Source organism: Bufo gargarizans, chromosome 8, assembly GCF_014858855.1.
Source record: "Bufo gargarizans isolate SCDJY-AF-19 chromosome 8, ASM1485885v1, whole genome shotgun sequence".
NCBI lineage: Eukaryota > Metazoa > Chordata > Amphibia > Anura > Bufonidae > Bufo > Bufo gargarizans.
The window spans coordinates 194,800,239-194,819,721 of NC_058087.1; the positions used below are offsets into that span (position 1 = coordinate 194,800,239).

General features: G+C 51.7%; 2 protein-coding genes across 3 annotated transcripts; one reads left to right on the forward strand and one right to left on the reverse strand.

Moving 5' to 3' along the window:
* Positions 1 to 3,147: 3,147 nt before the first annotated feature.
* GDPD3 (glycerophosphodiester phosphodiesterase domain containing 3) lies at positions 3,148 to 15,641 on the forward strand. 2 transcript variants are annotated; one of them, XM_044303016.1, is made up of 12 exons: positions 3,148 to 3,793; positions 4,816 to 4,998; positions 5,281 to 5,323; positions 7,126 to 7,261; positions 7,375 to 7,420; positions 7,520 to 7,638; positions 7,979 to 8,068; positions 8,741 to 8,874; positions 8,954 to 9,013; positions 9,289 to 9,340; positions 10,494 to 10,675; positions 15,516 to 15,641. In XM_044303016.1, exons 2-12 carry the CDS (start codon positions 4,860 to 4,862, stop codon positions 15,529 to 15,531), a joined length of 1,017 nt encoding a protein of 338 aa, XP_044158951.1. In that variant the 5' UTR covers positions 3,148 to 3,793; positions 4,816 to 4,859; the 3' UTR covers positions 15,532 to 15,641. The 2 variants fall into 2 exon arrangements, with proteins under 2 accessions (XP_044158951.1, XP_044158952.1); XM_044303017.1 differs by lacking the exon at positions 15,516 to 15,641 and having other exon boundaries at positions 3,149 to 3,793; positions 10,494 to 10,737.
* Positions 10,805 to 15,568, reverse strand: LOC122944587 (T-box protein VegT-B-like). The gene is made up of 7 exons (XM_044303015.1): positions 15,445 to 15,568; positions 15,002 to 15,269; positions 14,270 to 14,413; positions 13,694 to 13,764; positions 13,488 to 13,543; positions 11,465 to 11,819; positions 10,805 to 11,383 (listed from the first exon to the last, which is right to left on the reverse strand). Exons 1-7 carry the CDS (start codon positions 15,465 to 15,467, stop codon positions 11,176 to 11,178), a joined length of 1,125 nt encoding a protein of 374 aa, XP_044158950.1. The 5' UTR covers positions 15,468 to 15,568; the 3' UTR covers positions 10,805 to 11,175.
* Positions 15,642 to 19,483: the final 3,842 nt, after the last annotated feature.

Consider the following 19,483-nt stretch of genomic DNA (forward strand, 5'->3'; position numbering starts at 1 on the left):
TGCCAGCTCTGCCTCCTGCATGCACTGCCCCCTTATATACCCCCGCAATGTGTGCTACACCCCTGATCTACCTGTGCCCCCGGTCTACCAGATCTGCATGCACTGTACCCCTTATATACCCCCGCAATGTGTGCTGCACCCCCTCGTCTACCTGTGCCCCCGGTCTGCCAGCTCTGCCTTCTGCATGCACTTCCCCCCTTATATACCACCGCAATGTGTGCTGCACCCCTGATCTACCTGTGCCCCCGGTCTGCCAGCTCTGCCTCCTGCATGCACTGCACCCCTTATGTACCTGTGCTGCGCCCCTTATATACCCACACAATGTTTGCTGAACCCCCTCGTCTACCTGCACCGCACCTCTTATTTACCTGTGTGCTACCAGCTCAGCCTCCTTCATGCGCTGCACCCCCTATATACCCCTGTGCTGTACGCCGCGGCCTCCTCTACTACTCTGCACCTCTCGTCTACCCGCTATGCCTTCTGCGTGTGGCGCACCCCTTATGTATCCCCACAGTGTGTGCTGCACCCCTCAGCTACCCGCTCGGCCCCCTGCATGCAGTCATCTGTACCGTTACGTACCCTTCTCCCCCTCGGCTTCAGATTTCACCTTTGTTCTCAGATTCTCTTCATGAACCGGGAAGCTCAGGATGAACTTACTTTAGTCCACTTTGACTGTAATAATGTTTATTGATAAAGCGCTGCGGAATATGGTAGCGCTATACAAATTCAGTTCTGGCTACTAATGACTACTGGGATTGGTGTCAGTCTTCACTGTCCTTTTCACATTCTGTTCATGAGGCAGAGGTCCCACCCAGAGGCTGGCGTCCATTGTGGGGGAGCAGTCTTGGGCAGGGTTCACACGTGACTGATTTGCTGCAGCGTTGTACGGCATCGGCAAAGTGAATGAGCTTTCAGCAATTCTCTGCTGCTGCGGATAATAACTCTGCATCGTGTCCATTTATCCTGCGGATTTCACCTTTTCTGATAGAAGGAATGAAACTGCGTCTAATCTGCAGTGTGTGAACGCACCCTTAGGTGCTGAAAATCCGCAGCTAATCAGTCACTCGTCAGCCCGGCCTTAAAGGGGTTTTCCAGGATGACACTATTGATGACCTCTGGATGCAGCGTCATTATCAGGCTCTAGGCACCCGGATCAGCTGTTGGTAGGGGCCACCGCGGTGTTTACCTCCTGCGCGTAGTCTGCTTAGTGGCGGAGTGCAGGATATGGCCGCTACATCCCAGGGACAAGGCCTTGATGCCCTGCACTGCGGCTGCTATATGTACAGGACCCTTCAGACCAGTGCCCCCCCCCCCCCCCAAAAAAAATCTGATGTTTGTGGACTCTCCCGACAAGGAATGACTCCTTCTTGTATTTCTTCACATCAGCCAATCAGATTTCTTCTTCTAACCTAGACTGAAAAAGGAAAGCTATTGGTTGCTGTGTGCAGCCATTTTCTGTATATCCCCCAGGAGCCAATCGGATCACTTCTTTCACTTTCTATCCTTTTTCTGCAAAACTGGAAGCTGAACTCTGGTTGCTATGGGCGACGTACACGAAGCCTGACATTAGGATCATGAGCATCGATACTTGATTGTTAATGCCTGATGCCGCTGAGTCCGGTTATTATAACATTATTATCCTCTGTAAGATGTAATATTATTCATGTAGCAGAAGATTGTAGAGCGGAGACTGTATCACACAGGACAGGATTAGATACAGCGCTCAGCAGACAGTATCACACAGGACAGGATTAGATACAGCGCTCAGCAGACAGTATCACACAGGACAGGATTAGATACAGCGCTCAGCAGACAGTATCACACAGGACAGGATTAGATACAGCGCTCAGCAGACAGTATCACACAGGACAGGATTAGATACACAGCTCAGCAGACAGGATCACACAGGATAGGATTAGATACACAGCTCAGCAGGCAGTATCACACAGGACAGGATTAGATACACAGCTCAGCAGACAGTATCACACAGGATAGGATTAGATACACAGCTCAGCAGACAGTATCACACAGGATAGGATTAGATACACAGCTCAGCAGACAGTATCACACAGGATAGGATAAGATATACAGCTCAGCAGACAGTATCACACAGGATAGGATTAGATACACAGCTCAGCAGACAGTATCACACAGGATAGGATTAGATACACAGCTCAGCAGACAGTATCACACAGGACAGGATTAGATACACAGCTCAGCAGACAGTATCACACAGGATAGGATTAGATACACAGCTCAGCAGACAGTATCACACAGGATAGGATTAGATACACAGCTCAGCAGACAGTATCACACAGGATAGGATTAGATACACAGCTCAGCAGACAGTATCACACAGGATAGGATTAGATACACAGCTCAGCAGACAGTATCACACAGGAGAGGATTAGATACACAGCTCAGCAGACAGTATCACACAGGACAGGATTAGATACACAGCTCAGCAGACAGTATCACACAGGACAGGATTAGATACACAGCTCAGCAGACAGTATCACACAGGATAGGATTAGATACACAGCTCAGCAGACAGTATCACACAGGATAGGATTAGATACACAGCTCAGCAGACAGTATCACACAGGATAGGATTAGATACACAGCTCAGCAGACAGTATCACACAGGACAGGATTAGATACACAGCTCAGCAGACAGTATCACACAGGATAGGATTAGATACACAGCTCTGCAGACAGTATCACACAGGATAGGATTAGATACACGGCTCAGCAGACAGTAGCACACAGGAGAGGATTAGATACACGGCTCAGCAGGCAGTAGCACACAGGATAGGATTAGATACACCGCTCAGCAGACAGTATCACACAGGACAGGATTAGATACACGGCTCAGCAGACAGTATCACACAGGATAGGATTAGATACACGGCTCAGCAGACAGTATCACACAGGATAGGATTAGATACACAGGTCAGCAGACAGTATCACACAGGAGAGGATTAGATACACAGGTCAGCAGACAGTATCACACAGGAGAGGATTAGATACACAGGTCAGCAGACAGTATCACACAGGAGAGGATTAGATACACAGCTCAGCAGACAGTATCACACAGGAGAGGATTAGATACACAGCTCAGCAGACTGTATCACACAGGACAGGATTAGATACACAGCTCAGCAGACAGTATCACACAGGATAGGATTAGATACAGCAGACTGTATCACACATGAGAGACTTAGATACCACAGCATGGCATTGGCTGGTCATGTGACATGGACCCTCATAGCTGTTGGGCATGGGAGGTCTTCTCACCTTATCCTCAGGTCACTGCCCAAACTGGTTCTGGTCAGGTGTGTGAGGCTGCGGGTACATACCTGCTTGGAATGCAGGTGGGTGTGTCAGATAGGAGATTAACCTCATAGCTGCCGGAACGACTCCCGTGCAGAGGAGTCTTCTGTGAGAACAGACCTGTGCACAGAGCTGTCATACCAGGGGCACTGTGGGCACCAACCTCTGAGCAGTGCCCACCCTTCATCAAAAACTGTTGATTGTCAGGTATTTATCTGCTGATTTGGAGCATTCCCTTCCAGTCCACGGAGCAGGTAGAAAGAGGGCGCAGCCACCGGGCCGGGTGCCAGCCACTGACAAGCTGGTATATGTACAGTGCACCAGGAGGGAACAGGACTGGTAAACCATTGTGCCAGGGGAGAAGATCTATCAGTGTGCGGCGGGATACAGCTGTGCTGACTGTGTGCCAAACCAGAGGGGCGAAGACTGTGCCAGAACAGGAGCTGAGGCGGTGTGCCAGGTGAGGAGTACCTTACCAGGTGGGGGGCTGGAAGTGCCAGGAGACGGGTACACATATCCTGTAACCAAGAGGAACCAAATATTCTGGATGCAGATGGCACTATACCCTGTGTGCCAGGAGAGAAGTGGGTACCACGGGGCGGTAGTAACTAGGTAGGTCCTCTTTACTATGAGACAGCTAAAGCCTTTGTGCCAGAAGAAGAGCGGGTATTGTGTACCATGGCAGGAGTAGGTTGTATGGATCAGGGCATGTGCTGTATCTGAAGATCCTGTATGCCAGGAGATCAGATACCATCTAACTGCAGACTAATCAAAATTGTATGCCAGGATAGAAGCGATGCAATGGCAGGTAAGTGCATTGCGGCAGTAGAACTGAGAAGACCCGGCGAGAGCCGAGGATTGTTCTCTAGGACAATAGAGGAGACGATGCCAGTTACAGGATACCCAGTTGTACTGAACAGTAGAGGGCATGCTATATCAGAGGGGTGGGATACCCCATTGCAGGATAGGAGAGGATGCCCTGTGGCAATAGAATAAATATACACTGTAGCAGTAGAGGAGAGGATACTGTGTCATAGTAGAGGATGCCCTGTAGAGGAGAGGATGCCTTGTGGCAGTAGAATAGAGGATACCTACTGGCAGTAGAGGATACCCTGGTATGTAACTATAACACCTGTGGCAACAGAAGAGAACATGCCCTGTGGCAGTAGAGGATGCCCTGTGGCAGTAGAGGATGCCCTGTGGCAGTAGAGGATGCCCTGTGGCAGTAGAGGATGCCCTGTGGCAGTAGAGGAGATGATGCCCCATGGCAGCACATTTCTCTGCACAGCAGACATTATTAATCCTGTGCCTGGGCACTGAGCGGAGCTGTGATTATTTCTGGGCAGTGCCCATGGCAGACACAGTGAGGAGGCGACTGAAGCTGTAATGTGAACAGGAGCCTCACTCCTCCCAGGCTCTGTGCCCTTCACATCCCACGATGTCTGGATGATGAACATTCAGGGCCGTCCTTCTCCTCCTCAGGTCCCGCTGCCTCCGAATAGCTGCTGGGCCCATCTCCTCACATCATGGTGCCCCCCTTATATTTCCTGGTGCCAGTCCTGGGGGGCTACGCTGCCACCTCCTATTACTTACTGAAGAATCCTCACATCCTGCAGAAGAGGAAGAGACTGGCCTTCCACTGCCGTCACATCTCCCACCGAGGGGGTAAGTCATCCCACCTGTGCTCCCCGACTTCAGGTACCACCCCAACATTTAACCCAGGGGAGGAATAGGTGCCACCCTACAATATGAGGGTAATAGGAATTATTATGGTGGAATGCCAAAATGTCCAGTTATTTCTTAGTCCTGTCTGTTTCTGGGAAAGCTGGGTGACGACCATTAATGCTGTGGGCAGTCACTCAGCAGAGGAGGAGTCGCTGCGCAGGAGTCTGGGAAAGCTGGGTGATGGACACAATGACCTTACTGCCTTCTATCTCTGTCCTTCAGGAGCCGGTGAGAAAATTGAGAACACCATTGAGGCGTTTGATAAGTAAGTGTGACGGTAGTGTAATGTGGGGTGCAGCGCTGTTCTCTGGGGGGGGTCAGCATTATGTGGGCTGCAGCGCTGTTCTCTGGGGGGGGACAGCATTATGTGGGCTGCAGCGCTGTTCTCTGTGGGGGTCAGCATTATGTGGGGTGCAGCGCTGTTCTCTGGGGGGGGTCAGCATTATGTGGGCTGCAGCGCTGTTCTCTCTGGGGGTCAGCATTATTTGGGGTGCAGCGCTGTTCTCTGGGGGGGTCAGCATTATGTGGGGTGCAGCGCTGTTCTCTGGGGGGTCAGCATTGTGTGGGGTGCAGCGCTGTTCTCTAGGGGGTCAGCATTATGTGGGGTGCAGCGCTGTTCTCTGGGGGGGTCAGCATTATGTGGGCTGCAGCGCTGTTCTCTGGGGGTCAGCATTATGTGGGGTGCAGCGCTGTTCTCTGGGGGTCAGCATTATGTGGGGTGCAGCGCTGTTCTCTGGGGGTCAGCATTATGTGGGGTGCAGCGCTGTTCTCTAGGGGGTCAGCATTATGTGGGGTGCAGCGCTGTTCTCTAGGGGGTCAGCATTATGTGGGGTGCAGCGCTGTTCTCTGGGGGGTCAGCATTATGTGGGGTGCAGCGCTCTTCTCTGGGGGGTCAGCATTATGTGGGGTGCAGCGCTCTTCTCTGGGGGGTCAGCATTATGTGGGGTGCAGCGCTGTTCTCTGGGGGGGTCAGCATTATGTGGGGTGCAGCGCTGTTCTCTGGGGGGGTCAGCATTATGTGGGGTGCAGCGCTGTTCTCTGGGGGGTCAGCATTATGTGGGGTGCAGCGCTGTTCTCTGGGGGGTCAGCATTATGTGGGGTGCAGCGCTGTTCTCTGGGGGGTCAGCATTATGTGGGGTGCAGCATTGTTCTCTGGGGGTCAGCATTATGTGGGGTGCAGCATTGTTCTCTGGGGGTCAGCATTATGTGGGGTGCAGCATTGTTCTCTGGGGGGTCAGCATTATGTGGGGTACAGCGCTGTTCTCTGGGGGTCAGCATTATGTGGGGTGCAGCGCTGTTCTCTGGGGGTCAGCATTATGTGGGGTACAGCGCTGTTCTCTAGGGGGTCAGCATTATGTGGGGTGCAGCGCTGTTCTCTGGGGGGTCAGCATTATGTGGGGGGTCAGCATTATGTGGGGTGGAGCGTAGTTCTCCGGGGGGCAGCTTTATGTGGGGTACAATGTTCTCTTCAGTGGAGCATTGTTCTCTGGGGTACAGCATTCTTCTCTGGGAGGCAGCATTATATGAGCTGGAGTGTAGTTTTCTGGGGTGCAGCGTTGTTCTTCGGGGGGGGGGCGGCATTATATGAGATGAAGTGTAGTTCTCTGGAGTTCAGCATTGTTCTGAGGGGTGCAGCCTTATGTAGGGTGCAGTGTTTTTCTCTGGGGGGCGGCATTATGTGGGTGTCCGTAAATAAGTGATTTCTGGAAAGTAAAGAAAGTCTAGAATATATAGTGTAGGGGCAGGTGTGTCAAGACTGGTGCAAAAGAAAACGGGGGTAGCTCCTCCACAGCAACCAATGATGTTGCAGCTTTCATTTTCCAAAGGGCCTCTGGAACATGAGAGCTGGAATCTAATTGGTTGCCAATGGAAATGCCTCCTCTGGCTGTCTGCACATAGGCTGAACACTTCAAGGGGTTCTCCAGTGTACACAGCACCTTGATAGCGACCTTAATGTGGGGGCCCCGAATTCAGCGGTTATTGGCATAGACAAAGGTCGTCTTAGCCAGACCCCATTAAATAGACGCTCCACACAGATAACATGGTTCCATATTCTCTTCATTCTAGTGCTGTCACCCATCACACAGACCTCCTTGAGCTGGACTGTCACATGACCAAAGATGGCCGCGTTGTGGTGTCACATGACGGCAATTTGCTTAGGCAGACAGGACACGACGTGAACATAGGTGACCTCACATATGAGGTAATGACAATGGCTGCTGCTTTATACGGACAGTATGTATAGGAATAAAGTTCTGTTGGTGTCAGTTCCTTGCTTTTCACCATCTGTGCTTTATATCTTGTGTTCATCGCTAGGAGCTGCCGCAGTATAAGAAGTCTCTGGAGGTCACCTTCTTCCCAGGTAGGTTGTGGCTGAGCATTAGTCACTCTAGTCTTCAGATTGATTCAGAACTACAAGTCCCAGCACACCCTCTGTACCTCATACACCTGCCTTTCACAGGTCACATATCGTCAGGCACAGACCACCGCATTCCCCTCCTGGAGGAGGTCTTCCAGAGATTCCCCGATAAACCCATCAATGTGGAGATTAAGGAGGACAACGATGAGCTGATTAAGAAGGTAACTGCAGGGAGTGGTCGGCAGTGACCCCCTGTGTGGTCGGCAGTGACCCCAGTGTGGCGGAGTGTGGTCGGCAGTGACCCGCTGTGTGGTCGGCAGTGACCCCAGTGTGGCGGCATGTGGTCGGCAGTGACCCCAGTGTGGCGGCATGTGGTCGGCAGTGACCCCAGTGTGGTCGGCAGTGACCCCAGTGTGGCGGCATGTGGTCGGCAGTGACCCCAGTGTGGTGGGCAGTGACCGCCCGTGTGGCAGGGGGTGGTGGGCAGTGACCGCCCGTGTGGCAGGGGGTGGTGGGCAGTGACCGCCCGTGTGGCAGGCAGTGATCCCGTTTTGTCGGCAGGTGGCAGAGCTCGTGAGGAGATACCACCGCATGGAGAGGACCATCTGGGCCAGCACCAGCGACAAGGTCATGAAGAAATGTCGTAAGGAGGTAACGAGAACATGGCCAGAGAGTCAGACTGTTATGTATCTCCTCATCACTACTCCCCTCAGTATATACTACTTCTACTACTCCATCCTCCTCCTCAGTTCTACTACTACTCTCTCATTCACTACTAACACTACTCCCTCATCCTCCTTTCTTCTACTACTACTCCATCAATGTACTACTACTCTATGTTCTCTTTACTACTGCTGATCCTCTAATATCCTATGCATTAAAAATACTACAACTCTCATGCTGCTCTGTATTCCTCCTTCATCTTGTTAGTAATCCTCTTTTCCTCTACTACTACCCCATCATTCTCATATTTACTACTACTACTACTACTCTCCTATCCTGTTTACTACTGCTGCTTGCTCTTTCTTCCGTGTGCCTAAGCCACTTCATCCTCCTTTCCACTACTACTCTCATCCTTCTGTTTACATCTGTTGTCTTTTTTACTACTACTCCACCATTTACCACTATTACTACTCCATCATTCTGTACTACTCACTAATTTTTAACATTGCAGCTTGCCCACCAATAACCTCCTTATACTATCACAGTATTACAACCCCCATCCTCCTAATGACTTCTAGTTCTGCTGTTTTTCTTCTCTCCCTTTTCTTCTTTCCGCCTCCTACTGTAACTACTACATCCTCATCGTCCTGCACATATTAGAACCCAGAGATGCCGTTCATGTTCACGCCACGCCGGGGCGCCATCCTCCTCCTCCTGTATTACACGGGGCTCCTGCCGTTCGTGGATCTGCCGGAGTCGGTGGTGGAGACGTACATGCCGTCCCTTATAAACAGGTGAGTCTATATTATATTGGGGGGGGGGGGGGGGTCATTGCTGGATACCGAGGCCTCACCCCGCGTCTCCCTCCTATAGGACATATTTTCCACATCGCGCTCTGATGAGGAACCGCTTCCTGGTCTACCTGCAGGACAAGTAAGTGCAGAGCGTATAGCTTCTTAAAGGGGGACTCCACATTGCACAAGATGTTCCAGCACTTCACGGGTTACATCTCCACGGAACGCTGAGATTCTTTAGAAATGTTTTCCTCTACTTGTACTGGGGTATATCATGTCCTCTGCTCCAGTCACAGCTCCCATAATGCACTGCTCTCTGGTAACTGGAGAGTCGGCAGTTCCAGCTGATGACTATGATGCGCTGTCAGACTGTACGATTATACCTTATAATGAGACCCGATGTTTTTCTCACAGATTGATAATGAGGAAGAGTCTGTTTCAGCATCTGCAGGCCAGAGGCATCCAGGTAATGGCATCATACATGTAGTGTGTATGTTATACCTCAGACCGGCCATGTGATCCGCAGGGTCGGTCAGGTCGCGTGTATTATGCGCGGGGCCGGTCAGGTCGCGTGTATTATGCGCGGGGCCGGTCAGGTCGCGTGTATTATGCGCGGGGCCGGTCAGGTCGCGTGTATTATGCGCGGGGCCGGTCAGGTCGCGTGTATTATGCGCGGGGCCGGTCAGGTCGCGTGTATTATGCGCGGGGCCGGTCAGGTCGCGTGTATTATGCGCGGGGCCGGTCAGGTCGCGTGTATTATGCGCGGGGCCGGTCAGGTCGCGTGTATTATGCGCGGGGCCGGTCAGGTCGCGTGTATTATGCGCGGGGCCGGTCAGGTCGCGTGTATTATGCGCGGGGCCGGTCAGGTCGCGTGTATTATGCGCGGGGCCGGTCAGGTCGCGTGTATTATGCGCGGGGCCGGTCAGGTCGCGTGTATTATGCGCGGGGCCGGTCAGGTCGCGTGTATTATGCGCGGGGCCGGTCAGGTCGCGTGTATTATGCGCGGGGCCGGTCAGGTCGCGTGTATTATGCGCGGGGCCGGTCAGGTCGCGTGTATTATGCGCGGGGCCGGTCAGGTCGCGTGTATTATGCGCGGGGCCGGTCTGGTCGCGTGTATTATGCGCGGGGACGGTCTGGTCGCGTGTATTATGCGCGGGGACGGTCAGGTCGTGTGTATTATACGCGCGGCCTCCTTCCGTGGGGTTTCGTCCCATACTTCAGTTCCGCAAAAAGATAGAGCAACGGGCCGCACACGCCAGTGTGAAAGAGGCCTTATACACAGGACCGGTCATGTCATGTCTATTAGGCCTCATGCACACAACCGTGCTATTTTTCGCGGTCCGCAAAAAACTGAAGCCACCCATGTGCCTTTCGCAATTTACGGAACGGGCGCCAGCATTGTAAATGCCTATTCTTGTCCGCAATGCTCAGACAAGAATACGCGGACGCGGAACGTAGTGCTGTCTGCATCTCTTGCGGCCCCATTGAAGTGAATGGCGGCTCGGATGCGGGCCCAAACAGCGGTCGTGTGCATGAGGCCTTATACACAGGGCCGGTCATGTGATGTGTGTATGCGTCATGCATTTGCTGCCTGCTCTCATGTGTTGCGCCCCCTGCAGGTTTACCTCTGGGTGCTGAACCAGGACTCGGATTTCCGCAGAGCCTTTCACTGTGGAGTCACCGGTGTAATGACGGATTACCCCTCCAAGCTTCACGGCTTCCTGCAGGAACACGAGGGGGAGCAGAGGACTCGGGGGGCAGAGGCCCAGGCGGCTGCGTCAGACCAGCAGAGGACACACATGTGAGGACACGACCCCAGATATAAACCTACAGGATGTGAATAAAGTCTTTATTTTACAGTAATGATACATTGTAGTGGAGCCCCCCCCCCCCCCCCCCCGTCAGACCCTGTGACCCTGGAGATGTGGACACCTTGTGGGAGGATATGCTCCTCAGCCAGGTCCATGTAGCATCTCTCAGCCGGCCGGTCGCTGCAGAGCATTGTCTGGGTCATGTCCTGCTGCAGAGCATTGTCGGGATCAGGACCTGCTGCAGAGCATCATCTCATTAATCTCCTGCTGCAGAGCATCCTCCTGTTCATGTTGTGCTTCCAGAGCATCATCTCGTTTATGTCCTGCTGCACAGCAACTCTTGGTCCATGTCCTTCTGCAGCGCATCGCGTGGTCCAAGTCCTGCTGCAGAGCATCGCTGCAGCCCCTATCCTGCTTGGCGGTCTGTTCTGCCAGTCTCTCGGCTCTGCTCACCTCAGGCACCATGTCACCTGGACACCTGCTTCTGACATCAGAGGCCCCTGGAGGTGGCGTGTGGGGGCAGGTACCAGGGGGACGTGCACATCTGCTGCATGAACGGTGGGTGCAGTGCAGAAAGTGGGTAACTCAGTCTAACTGGTGGAGGGGTCCAGGAGGCCATAAAATAGGGAGTCACAGGGGGCAAATTAGAGATCGGGGAAGGAAATGGAGCCAAAGCAGAAGGAGGCGGATGAGCGAATCTGTAACGGAACAGAAGCAGTCAGATGGCGGCAGAGCCAGGCTGAACTAATCAAGCACAGAAAGAAAGACCAGGATCTTACCTGTGACAGGTGGGGGCGCTATAGGCCGTCATTGGAGATATGGCGGACGGTGCTGCCCACACCGGTCTCTGTGTTATGGGGTCCCACTGCACTAGACTGTCCATTCTGTGGGAGCTCTCCTCTGTGTGTTCAGGGCATGAGGTGTCTGTCGTATTCCTGATGTCCCCGGGGCTCTCCGTTCCAGGTGTCTGTCTCTCTTCTGCGTCCTCCTGTTTCTCTTCCTTCACTGTTATCTCTTCTGACACATGCAGTCTCTCATTTTTCTCTTCTGTGTTCACATCTAACACAAGCGGTCTCTTCTCTGTGCTGTCTCTTGGAGACATTGTTAACTCGGCAGCGCTCTGTCTCTTACAGCCTGAAACCACACGGAAATCATTATCACCTTCTATCATCTGTGACTGTGCATCCTAATGTATGTACATGGTGACCAGCAGAATAGTGAGCGCAGCTCTGGAGTATGATACATGGTGTAACTCAGGATCAGTACAGGATAAGTAATGTATGTACACAGTGACTGCACCAGCAGAATAGTGAGTGCAGCTCTGGAGTATAATGCAGGATGTAACTCAGGATCAGTACAGGATAAGTAATGTATGTACACGGTGACTGCACCAGCAGAATAGTGAGTGCAGCTCTGGAGTATAATACAGGATGCAACTCAGGATCAGTACAGGATAAGTAATGTATGTACACAGTGACTGCACCAGCAGAATAGTGAGTGCAGCTCTGGAGTATAATACAGGATGTAACTCAGGATCAGTACAGGAGAAGTAATGTATGTACACAGTGACTGCACCAGCAGAATAGTGAGTGCAGCTCTGGAGTATAATACAGGATGTAACTCAGGATCAGTACAGGATAAGTAATGTATGTACACAGTGACTGCACCAGCAGAACAGTGAGTGCAGCTCTGGAGTATAATACAGGATGTAACTCAGGATCAGTACAGGATAAGTAATGTATGTACACAGTGACTCCACCAGCAGAATACTGAGTGCAGCTCTGGAGTATAATACAGGATGTAACTCAGGATCAGTACAGGATAAGTAATGTATGTACACAGTGACTGCACCAGCAGAATAGTGAGTGCAGCTCTGGAGTATAATACAGGATGTAACTCAGGATCAGTACAGGATAAGTAATGTATGTACACAGTGACTGCACCAGCAGAATAGTGAGTGCAGCTCCGGAGTATAATACAGGATGTAACTCAGGATCAGTATAGGATAAGTAATGTATGTACACAGTGACTGCACCAGCAGAATAGTGAGTGCAGCTCTGGAGTATAATACAGGATGTAACTCAGGATCAGTACAGGATAAGTAATGTATGTACACAGTGACTGCACCAGCAGAATAGTGAGTGCAGCTCTGGAGTATAATACAGGATGTAACTCAGGATCAGTACAGGATAAGTAATGTATGTACACAGCGACTGCACCAGCAGAACAGTGAGTGCAGCTCTGGAGTATAATACAGGATGTAACTCAGGATCAGTACAGGATAAGTAATGTATGTACACAGCGACTGCACCAGCAGAACAGTGAGTGCAGCTCTGGAGTATAATACAGGATGTAACTCAGGATCAGTACAGGATAAGTAATGTATGTACACAGTGACTCCACTAGCAGAATAGTGAGTGCAGCTCTGGAGTATAATACAGGATGTAACGCAGGATCAGTACAGGATAAGTAATGTATGTACACAATGACTGCACCAGCAGAACAGTGAGTGCAGCTCTGGAGTATAATACAGGATGTAACTCAGGATCAGTACAGGATAAGTAATGTATGTACACAGTGACTCCACCAGCAGAATAGTGAGTGCAGCTCTGGAGTATAATACAGGATGTAACTCAGGATCAGTACAGGATAAGTAATGTATGTACACAGTGACTGCACCAGCAGAATAGTGAGTGCAGCTCTGGAGTATAATACAGGATGTAACTCAGGACATGTCGCGTATCAGTTTAGTGTGTGATGTTTGAGGTCACAGAAGCATCTTGCGATCACCGAATGACTGACCTGGGGACCCAGCTTCATCCTTTCCTGGTCTGTTCTGCCTCTTTCTCGGAGTGTTGCTGGAACAGAGAATTTCTGGGTTTTCAGTATTGTAAGGCTGATTACATTTCTCCCTCTATTTAGGCCGCTCAGCGGCGGTCACATTGCAGGGGCAGCACACCATGCAGTTTTTCAGTATATAGCGTCAGTAGGGGGCGATAAGCACTTACTGTTCCTGTTGACTCTTGAAATATTTGATTCCTTTTGCAAATGGATTTTCTTCTATTTTCAACAAGGAGAGCTATGGGGGGGAGAACATAGGTAAGAGGAGGGGCTAATGTAAGTGGGAGGAGCCAGGAGCCCAGGAAGGATTATAATGACCCCTCCCTGTTGGAGGGACAGGGGCCTTAGTGTATTGCTTCACCTGGAGCCCTATTCACTGTGTCCCAGGTCTCCAATATTCTAAAGTTCCTCCCGCCTGGATATGGAATATCTCCCCAACCCTCCTCCCCGCTCCTTCCAAAGGCACAGCCCCCAAATATTCTTCTCCACTTGCATCCAAAGCTGCATTCTTAATTCTGCTGCCTTCCTGTTAGCAGAGAAGTGCATTGTGGGAGGTCTGCTGTAAGGTCACATGACTGTCAGGAGGGTGGAGCTAAACTGTTTGGTCAGCAGAATTTGAAATGCAACTTTGTATGTGAACGGAGGAAAAAGACAGAACTGTACAAATACAGTAAATCAAAGCGTTAACCCCTAGGGGGCCGACGTGGGATGTACGAGGGGGTGAACTAATCCTGATTCCTGACCTTGGGGTTCTGATAGCTGGTGACGGCTATGAAGGACGTCTCGGGGAAGGCTATGGTGATGGCGGGCCGTGCGTGGGGTCCGTTATTGGAGGTGGGGATGACATATAGTCGCAGGGAGTAACGGTGCATGGACTGCAGGACGATCTGAGGAGAAAACTGTATTAGAGATCACAAGAGACGACATAAAGTACCCTGGCATGGGGAGCACCCAGGAGGGCGCGCAGGCTGACACAAGGGGGGGGCGCACAGGCTGACACAAGGGGGTGCGTGCAGGCTGACACAAGGGGGAGGCGCGCAGGGTGACACGGGGGGCACGTAGGCTGATACAGGGGGGGCATGTAGACTGACAATGGGGAGCACCCAGGCTGACACAAGGGAACATGCAGGCTGACACAAGGTGGGCGCGCAGGCTGACACAAGGTGGGCGCGCAGGCTGACACAAGGTGGGCGCGCAGGCTGACACAAGGTGGGCGCGCAGGCTGACACAAGGTGGGCGCGCAGGCTGACACAAGGGAGGCGCGCAGGCTGACACAAGGGAGGCGCGCAGGCTGACACAGGGCAATTGCGTAGACTGTACATCACTGACATGTAGTAATCTGAGAGGTTTAGGTGATGGCGCACAATCTTGTTCATTTCAATGCAAAAATTCTCAATTTTTCCTGATTGTACGACCGTAGGGGGCGCCATTGTGCAATGCTCTGAGCACACCCACAAGCTCTCGCTCCTCCATACCTGTCCTCCCTGGCTCAGCGTGTTGTTGGTCAGCCGGATCTTGTTGAAGCAGATGGGTCTCTCCATCCATCGGTGACCGGGGGCTGGGCATTCAGGGTGGAGGTAGAGGCGGGTGGGGGGTCCTGGCTCGGCTCTGCCGCTCATATTCCAGGCCCCCTCACGCCACTTGTAACGGTTCTCACCATCGGGGACGGCCTGAACACAGAGACAGTAGAGACCGTGCGGGTCCAGCCCGGATAGGGAAACGGAAAACTCCGGGAACATCCGCCTGTCCAGACAAGAGGGAGAGTCAGACCCCACAACAAGGCCCGTTGGGGGTGTCAGTTTTACATAGCACCCTCACATGTTCTCTTTCTTACTTCCCCGCACTGTGTCAGTCTTCACTGTAGTTGTGGCATTCTATTCATGAGCCAGGAGTCTAGGGTTGAGCGCCTCACACTTACCTTCCATTCTTGGTGAGTATCATCTCTGTTCCTACAGTGTTAAACTTCTCCCATAATTCCCTGTTCTCCAGTTGGGCAGTGACCTGAGGAGCGTGCGCCGCTGGCGATCTCGGAGGAGAACAATATGGCGGAGACAGAAATAACCCACCTGAAAGAAGCAGAAGAGACAATTCATGGGGGTTACAAAGCTCCTGCCAAAACAGCCGGGTAAGTGGGCAGCCAAGGAGCAGGGGCCGACGGGGAACTTAAAGTGGCCCTGGAAAATAACCTACAAATGTTTTATAGGTGGGTCCAAACTGATGGTGGAGACAATACCACAGTGCAGCACAATATACTGCCCCAGCAGAACCAGATACCACAGTGCAGCACAATATACCGCCCCAGCAGAACCAGATACCACAGTGCAGCACAATATACTGCCCCAGCAGAACCAGATACCACAGTGCAGCACAATATACCGCCCCAGCAGAACCAGATACCACAGTGCAGCACAATATACCACCCCAGCAGAACCAGATACCACAGTGCAGCACAATATACTGTCCCAGCAGAACCAGATACCACAGTGCAGCACAATATACCGCCCCAGCAGAACCAGATACCACAGTGCAGCACAATATACTGCCCCAATAGAACCCAATACCACAGTGCAGCACAATATACTGCCCCGGCAGAACCAGATACCACAGTGCAGCACAATATACCGCCCCAGCAGAACCAGATACCACAGTGCAGCACAATATACCACCCCAGCAGAACCAGATACCACAGTGCAGCACAATATACTGCCCCAGCAGAACCAGATACCACAGTGCAGCACAATATACCGCCCCAGCAGCCCTAGATACCACAGTGCAGCACAATGTACTGCCCCAGCAGAACCAGATACCACAGTGCAGCACAATATACCACCCCAGCAGAACCAGATACCACAGTGCAGCACAATATACTGCCCCAGCAGAACCAGATACCACAGTGCAGCACAATATACTGCCCCAGCAGAACCAGATACCACAGTGCAGCACAATATACTGCCCCGGCAGAACCAGATACCACAGTGCAGCACAATATACCGCCCCAGCAGAACCAGATACCACAGTGCAGCACAATATACCGCCCCAGCAGAACCAGATACCACAGTGCAGCACAATATACCGCCCCAGCAGAACCAGATACCACAGTGCAGCACAATATACCGCCCCAGCAGAACCAGATACCACAGTGCAGCACAATATACTGCCCCGGCAGAACCAGATACCACAGTGCAGCACAATATACCACCCCAGCAGAACCAGATACCACAGTGCAGCACAATATACTGCCCCAGCAGAACCAGATACCACAGTGCAGCACAATATACTGCCCCAGCAGAACCAGATACCACAGTGCAGCACAATATACCGCCCCAGCAGAACCAGATACCACAGTACAGCACAATATACCGCCCCAGCAGAACCAGATACCACAGTACAGCACAATATACCGCCCCAGCAGAACCAGATACCACAGTACAGCACAATATACCGCCCCAGCAGAACCAGATACCACAGTGCAGCACAATATACTGCCCCAGCAGAACCAGATACCACAGTGCAGCACAATATACTGCCCCGGCAGAACCAGATACCACAGTGCAGCACAATATACCACCCCAGCAGAACCAGATACCACAGTGCAGCACAATATACCACCCCAGCGCAGGACAATATACCGCCCCAGCAGAACCAGATACCACAGTGCAGCACAATATACCGCCCCAGCAGAACCAGATACCACAGTGCAGCACAATATACCGCCCCAGCAGAACCAGACACCACAGTGCAGCACAATATACCGCCCCAGCAGAACCAGATACCACAGTGCAGCACAATATACTGCCCCAGCAGAACCAGATACCACAGTGCATCACAATATACTGCCCCAGCAGAACCAGATACCACAGTGCAGCACAATATACCGCCCCAGCAGAACCAGATACCACAGTGCAGCACAATATACCGCCCCAGCAGAACCAGATACCACAGTGCAGCACAATATACTGCCCCAGCAGAACCAGATACCACAGTGCAGCACAATATACTGCCCCAATAGAACCCAATACCACAGTGCAGCACAATATACTGCCCCGGCAGAACCAGATACCACAGTGCAGCACAATATACCGCCCCAGCAGAACCAGATACCACAGTGCAGCACAATATACCACCCCAGCAGAACCAGATACCACAGTGCAGCACAATATACTGCCCCAGCAGAACCAGATACCACAGTGCAGCACAATATACCGCCCCAGCAGCCCTAGATACCACAGTGCAGCACAATGTACTGCCCCAGCAGAACCAGATACCACAGTGCAGCACAATATACCACCCCAGCAGAACCAGATACCACAGTGCAGCACAATATACTGCCCCAGCAGAACCAGATACCACAGTGCAGCACAATATACTGCCCCAGCAGAACCAGATACCACAGTGCAGCACAATATACTGCCCCGGCAGAACCAGATACCACAGTGCAGCACAATATACCGCCCCAGCAGAACCAGATACCACAGTGCAGCACAATATACCGCCCCAGCAGAACCAGATACCACAGTGCAGCACAATATACCGCCCCAGCAGAACCAGATACCACAGTGCAGCACAATATACCGCCCCAGCAGAACCAGATACCACAGTGCAGCACAATATACCGCCCCAGCAGAACCAGATACCACAGTGCAGCACAATATACCGCCCCAGCAGAACCAGATACCACAGTGCAGCACAATATACTGCCCCAGCAGAACCAGATACCACAGTGCAGCACAATATACTGCCCCAGCAGAACCAGATACCACAGTGCAGCACAATATACCGCCCCAGCAGAACCAGATACCACAGTACAGCACAATATACCGCCCCAGCAGAACCAGATACCACAGTACAGCACAATATACCGCCCCAGCAGAACCAGATACCACAGTACAGCACAATATACTGCCCCAGCAGAACCAGATACCACAGTGCAGCACAATATACCGCCCCAGCAGAACCAGATACCACAGTGCAGCACAATATACTGCCCCAGCAGAACCAGATACCACAGTGCAGCACAATATACTGCCCCGGCAGAACCAGATACCACAGTGCAGCACAATATACTGCCCCAGCAGAACCAGATACCACAGTGCAGCACAATATACTGCCCCAGCAGCACCAGATACCACAGTGCAGCACAATATACTGCCCCAGCAGCACCAGATACCACAGTGCAGCACAATATACTGCCCCAGCAGAACCAGATACCACAGTGCAGCACAATATACTGCCCCAGCAGAACCAGATACCACAGTGCAGCACAATATACTGTCACCCATGCCACAGAATGAAGCTGAATCATCGTCCTGAGGGCAGCAATACAGTTGAAATCAGGAGGGGAACTGCGGCCGCGGCAGATTCAAAAGTGTCTGATGCTCCTACATTAAGCATCGGTTCTTTATGTACCCGGCTGGCGGCCATGAAGGAGGTCTTGGGCAACTGTCTGGGCTTCGGCCCACCGGGAAATTTCCCATTTCCTTGTAGGATCTATGGCCAGTCCGTCTCTGTAAGGCCTCTTTCACACGACCGTTTATTTTTTCCGTTTATGGGCCGTTTTTCGTGGTCCGTATACGTAACCATTCATTTCAATGGTTCTGCAAAAAAAACGTATTTCCGTTCCGTTGAAGGATAGAACATGTCCTATTATTGCCCGCAAATCACGTTCCGTGGCTCTATTCAAGTCAATGGGTCCGCAAAAAGAACAGAACACATACGGAAATGCATCCGTATGTGTTCCGTATTCATTCTGTTTTTGCGGAACCATCTATTGAAAATTTTATGCCCAGCCCCATTTTTTATATGTAATTACTGTATACTGTATATGCCATACAGAAAAATGGAACGGAAAAACTGAACGGAAACACAACGGAAGCAAAAAACGGAACAACGGACCCGTGAAAAACAAACCGTAAAACACTAAAAAAGCCATACGGTCGTGTGAAAGATAGAGACCTGAG

Excerpts from the sequence above, each read along its gene's own strand:
- LOC122944587 (XM_044303015.1), bottom strand. The coding sequence starts at position 15,467 with ATGATACTCACCAAGAATGGAAG. Across the intron at positions 15,270-15,444 it reads ATACTCACCAAGAATGGAAG|GCGGATGTTCCCGGAGTTTT; the intron begins GTAAGTGTGAGG and ends TTGTCTGGACAG. Across the intron at positions 14,414-15,001 it reads CGCTGAGCCAGGGAGGACAG|ATCGTCCTGCAGTCCATGCA; the intron begins GTATGGAGGAGC and ends TTTTCTCCTCAG.
- GDPD3 (XM_044303016.1), top strand. The coding sequence starts at position 4,860 with ATGGTGCCCCCCTTATATTTCCTGGTGCCAGTCCTGGGGGGCTACGCT. Across the intron at positions 5,324-7,125 it reads ACCATTGAGGCGTTTGATAA|TGCTGTCACCCATCACACAG; the intron begins GTAAGTGTGACG and ends TCTTCATTCTAG. Across the intron at positions 9,014-9,288 it reads CTGGTCTACCTGCAGGACAA|ATTGATAATGAGGAAGAGTC; the intron begins GTAAGTGCAGAG and ends TTTTTCTCACAG.